This window comes from Cupressus sempervirens, chromosome 7 (genome assembly GCF_028749045.1).
Source record: "Cupressus sempervirens isolate cs-2001-9-10 chromosome 7, ASM2874904v1, whole genome shotgun sequence".
Taxonomy (NCBI): Eukaryota; Viridiplantae; Streptophyta; class Pinopsida; order Cupressales; family Cupressaceae; genus Cupressus; species Cupressus sempervirens.
Window position 1 is genome coordinate 17,635,638 of NC_143124.1, and position 4,842 is coordinate 17,640,479.

Consider the following 4,842-nt stretch of genomic DNA (forward strand, 5'->3'; position numbering starts at 1 on the left):
TTCTAATCAGACTCATTTTTTTATGGAAAGTGGGAGCTGACAGTGCTGAAAGGAGAGGAACAATGGATGTTGGCAGCCCACACATGGAGGGATGTATGGGATGGAATCAGACATATCCTATACGTTTTAGTTTGGGATTTAGACGTTACCCAAGATGAGCCTGTCCCATTAATAATTCCCATCAGAATCATATTTATGAATATTAAATCAATGTAGGCATCACATAGACAACTCCCATCACAATCATTGGCAACCGTTCATTCCCCTAGACAGTTCATAATTAAAGTTTATTCTACTTCTAGTGGCCGACATATTCATTACTTGAAAACTCGGTCATTGACTAGCTAAATGGAATCCAAATCCTTTGGCATGGAAGGCGTCGGCGTCGGCGCCGCGCGAATTTCCAAGCATTTTCGTGATCCTTTCCGGCAAACCGTCCACCGTCAACAGTTCTCTAATTCGATGCGATCCACTTAAGTTACTTCGATGCGATTCGCGCTGCCCCTTTCTGCATCAGAAACATTTGTAACTCCTGCTTTGCATTATTCAATGACGTCCTCATCCTCATCTCACTCAAGAAGCGAGGAACATAGTGCTTTCTCTGGAATTGAACCCGACGGCACGAGGAGGAAAATAGACGAATCTTCAAGATTGTTTGATGTGTTCATCAACCACAGGGGCCCTGATGTCAAACAAACTTTAGCCCTTCAGCTTTACAATAATCTTAAAGAGTTGGGAATCCATGCGTTTCTTGATTCGGAAGAGAGAGAATTTGGCGATTCATTTCCTTCGACCATTGAGAACGCCATCCACTCTGCTAAGGTGCACATAGCCATCTTCTCCAAAGGATATGGAGAGTCCCCATGGTGTTTGGCGGAGCTGGTCCTCATGTTACAAAGTAGTGCTAAGATCATTCCAATATTTTACGGAGTGAAGCCATCCGATCTTCGCTTCTTAGAAAACGGGGATTATGCCAGAGCATTCAATGAATATGAAAGGAAAGAGAGATATAGTGATAAGCTCAAGGATTGGAAGGAAGCCCTCCAGTCTGTTTCATTTCTTACAGGACACGAAATCAGCAGCTATTTCAGGTAAGATCTATGGGTTTCCACTGTTCTTGGTCATCGTACATTGTTTTAGTTTGATTAGCGGATTTTAGGCTGCAAAATTTGCTTCTTACAAAAATCCCTCTTTCCTTTGCAAAGTAGCAGTGATTGCCAAAACATAGTGTCAGCTGTCCAGAAGGAATTTCAAAGGAAAAAATCCCTGCACGTTGCAAAATACCCAGTGGGACTTAACAAACTTACCAAAGATTTCCAACGGCTGTGCCTAGATACGGCCGTGGAAGATTTTGAAACACAGTGCGGGACAAATGAAGGGGGCAAAGAAAAGGCTCAGATCGTCGGCATTTTTGGAATGGGAGGAGTCGGTAAAACAACTCTAGCCAAAGAGTTGTTCAACAGAAAGCGGGCACAATATAAGCAATCCTGTTTTCTGTTCGATGCGAGGGAAGCCTATGAAAACAACGGCTATCCATCTTTACAAATGAAATTTCTCCATGATATATTCCAGAAAGATCGATTAAATTTTCAGACTACAGAGGAGGGGAAAATTCATGTCGCGGATTGCATAGAAAGGAGCAAGAAGTTGAGTTTTCTAGTGGTTATTGATGATATTAATCATGTACAACAGTTCGATGCTCTACTAATAATGGATATGCTAAAGAAGTCATCCAATAGCCTTGTAATTGTTACAACCCGTGATGCAGGGGTGCTTATAAGCACAGGAATTACTGTTGCTTATAATCTAAAAGGGATGGATCGAAAACATGCGAGAGAGCTGTTTTGCCGGCATGCCTTCGGCGAACCCCATCCGGCTGAGGATTACGAGAATCTGGTTGAGTCCTTCCTAGATGTTTGTGGAGGCTTGCCTCTGTCTCTTCAAGTTCTTGGCAGTCATGTTCATGGCAGAGATAAAAATTATTGGATTTTAGAATTGGAAAAGGTTAGGAAAACACTGCCAAGAGACATACATCAGAGACTCAAAGTAAGCTTTGATGCACTGGACCATGAGGAACAACAAATTTTCATGGATCTTGCATGTTTTTTCGTTGATAAATCGAAGAGTATTGCCATGAAAGTATGGGAGATATCAGAATGGAACGCTCAGCATGCCCTGGAAAGACTTAAAAATAGGTGCCTTGTGCAAGAAATAAGATACTTCTGGGTACAATGGAGAGTTACATTGAGAATGCATGACCATCTACGGGACTTGGGAAGAGAAATTGCAATGGACTGAGTCATAATCGTCGGTTGTGGCGTCCACAAGATCTTATGAACCTGGTACGCTTATTCCTCCTTACATATTCTGCTTTATTATATCAAGTTATGCTAAATCTTTGGATTTCTTAATACAACATAAGTCTAGGCTGCTTCTGTGATTGCAGGAATCAAGGGGATTCAGAAACATCCTCGCTCATACTAGAGGCAGATGTTACCATTCATATTTTGACGAATCCATCTTTTGTCAAATTACATTCCTTCTGGGGGAACCAGATGTCACTGCTGAGGGGATGACAATTTTGTGGTCACTTGAGATCAATGATGATCGGAGTTGTTGCTTCGATCCATGCTTTCCTTCATTCATTCCTCTTCAAAATCTGCGACGACTAATAATCAGAAATTTATCTATCGAAACATTGTGGCCCATCCGTGTACAGGTATCATGTTCTTAAATAAAAGAGAAAATTCAAATCAATGGTACTTTCGGTGTTGAGTTTCAGAAGGCCAAATACAATGTTTTCTATTTCAATTTAAATATTTATAAATCTAATAGAAGCCATTTTAAATCCCTGTTTCCTAAGATGTAAGTTTTTAAAACCAATCACTCTCTTTTCGGACATTAACAAGTTGGTATACAGGGGCATTCGTTTCAGACCTCTTTTCTAAAATTATATCTAATTATTTTACAGTCAACTCCTCCGTCGAGTTCAAGGATTCCTCCTCGAAATGTGGGATATTCAATAATCAGCATTCTGAAACCATTGTGGAAGAGCCAGGTATTATGATCTGCAATAAATTTAAGATTTGTGTTGAGATTCATTATTATTACTAGCCATTTAATGTTAGCTTGTTTTAATTCTCAGGCACCGAGCCAAATGAAAGAGTTAAGAGAATTAAACATTTCTGAATGCCACGAGCTCGAGGAGTTTACTGTTACACATATGAGCTGCTTAGAAAAATTTGTAATGGACAATTGATATAGGCTGAAAACTGTGTCGGGAATATCTGAACTTAAAATGCTGGTAGAGTTACAAATTTCTGGCTGTCCATTAGTTGAGCAGCTGCGGATGGTAGGTCTCCCCAACTTGAAGCACATTATAGTTGATGAGTTTTTCAACCCAACATGTATTGAATTGGATGATTGCAGAAGTTTAAAAAAGGTATCCGGGATTTTAAATTTTCAAAAGCTTGTAAGTTTAACCATCAAAATTCATGACTGTCCTATGCTTGAGGTGTTGCCATCTCTTGTGGGTCCAAGTAATTTGGAGACCCTCACAATTAATGGATGTGGCAAGCTCGAAAGGTTTTTCCTGTCCAATTGTCAAAATCTGAAAAGAGTCATGGGTAGATTCGATGTGGTAAAATTGGCCATATCAGATTGCCCAAAACTTGAGGCGTTTCACTCTTTGAAAGGTGTAACTTGCCCTAAGAGGATTAGCATTGTCAACTGCGGTAAGCCGCTGAACATAAATTTGCCAAGAAATGTTGCCGAGATGCCAAATGTTGTCAGATCGAGCAGCTTTTATATTGCAGTTATGCAGCAATGCACAGTTGCATTTCCACTTGGAAGGTACTGATTTTGATTTGAAGTCTCGTTCAAGTAGTCAACCATATTTCTTGCTTTGAAAAAAAATCGAGAGCAGTTTTTATCTGTATTAACGCCAAGTTTTGTTCTACCTTCCATAAGTTTTCTTAATGGTGTTTTTAGTTTTCTCATTTTCAGTTCCAGACCGTGCGGCCAGAGGTGTTTCTTGTTGTTGGAAAACCGCTAGTTGGAGCGCTGTCAATGTTAAATCCTGATCTCTTTTCGGACGCCGATGCAGTTATTTCAGAAATTGATAATCCTGAAAGGCCAGAACCAATGAGGGAATGCATTGTAGTCATCTATTGCGGTGTCGTTGTGGATAGGAGACTGCAAGAATTGGTAGTCACTGGGGTAACTAACGACCCGTATGATGGAGCGAGTTATTACAATATTATTCCCCAGATTGAAGATTATGATGCAAGGTGAAGAATGTAAAATTCAGCGTGTATTGCGCACAATCATTGATACGTTATATGCGTAGTCAAGCCGCCAAGAATCTAAGGCGTTTTTGACTTGGACGAAAACAAGGGAGGACGATGGTTAATTCTAAATTAAAACATTATTTTGGTTGTATATTGCAGGCATTGATTTGCAATTGGTCGTACATCATTTGGCGGTCAGCAATGATGATTGGAACTCACGACCTATAGAAACTAGCCCGTGTAGATTGGGGACACCGCTTATACGGAATGCTATTAGTTGTAATTAAAGTCTTCAATCATTATACATAAGGTTCCATTAACATTTAATATAATTGAAAACATAATTCAATTTGGCACATTGAATGGCACTTGAACCGCACACCCTTTGACCAACGAGTTCGCTGGCAGAAAACTGTAACTAAAAGTTTATAAAATAATGAAATCTCAATTATCCCTTTATAAATCTTGCGCTCCTTAACGAGGACTTTTGTTTGTACGTATTTTGGCTAGAAGTTTAGCACCCTTATCACGAGAGGGAGAGGGAGAGGGAGAG

General features: G+C 40.0%; 2 protein-coding genes across 4 annotated transcripts; both read left to right on the forward strand.

The window, feature by feature from the left end:
• Positions 1–453: 453 nt before the first annotated feature.
• On the forward strand, positions 454–2,585 carry LOC149545202 (disease resistance protein Roq1-like). Of its 3 annotated transcripts, none has more exons than XM_089793756.1 (3): positions 454–1,091; positions 1,206–2,342; positions 2,447–2,585. In XM_089793756.1, the coding sequence occupies exons 1-2, from the start codon at positions 487–489 to the stop codon at positions 2,296–2,298; spliced, it is 1,698 nt and encodes a 565-aa protein (XP_089649882.1). In that variant the 5' UTR covers positions 454–486; the 3' UTR covers positions 2,299–2,342; positions 2,447–2,585. The 3 variants fall into 3 exon arrangements, with proteins under 3 accessions (XP_089649882.1, XP_089649883.1, XP_089649884.1); XM_089793757.1 differs by having other exon boundaries at positions 1,209–2,342; XM_089793758.1 differs by having other exon boundaries at positions 1,212–2,342.
• A 686-nt stretch (positions 2,586–3,271) lies between these two features.
• Positions 3,272–4,440, forward strand: LOC149545203 (disease resistance protein RPS4B-like). The gene is made up of 2 exons (XM_089793759.1): positions 3,272–3,852; positions 4,006–4,440. The coding sequence occupies exons 1-2, from the start codon at positions 3,299–3,301 to the stop codon at positions 4,052–4,054; spliced, it is 603 nt and encodes a 200-aa protein (XP_089649885.1). The 5' UTR covers positions 3,272–3,298; the 3' UTR covers positions 4,055–4,440.
• Positions 4,441–4,842: the final 402 nt, after the last annotated feature.

Bases quoted from the DNA above. Each gene is read 5' to 3' on its own strand.
- LOC149545202 (XM_089793756.1), top strand. From the start codon at position 487: ATGCGATTCGCGCTGCCCCTTTCTGCATCAGAAACATTTGTAACTCCT. The intron at 1,092-1,205 runs GTAAGATCTATG...TCCTTTGCAAAG, and splicing joins GAAATCAGCAGCTATTTCAG to TAGCAGTGATTGCCAAAACA.
- LOC149545203 (XM_089793759.1), top strand. From the start codon at position 3,299: ATGCTGGTAGAGTTACAAATTTCTGGCTGTCCATTAGTTGAGCAGCTG. The intron at 3,853-4,005 runs GTACTGATTTTG...TCTCATTTTCAG, and splicing joins GTTGCATTTCCACTTGGAAG to TTCCAGACCGTGCGGCCAGA.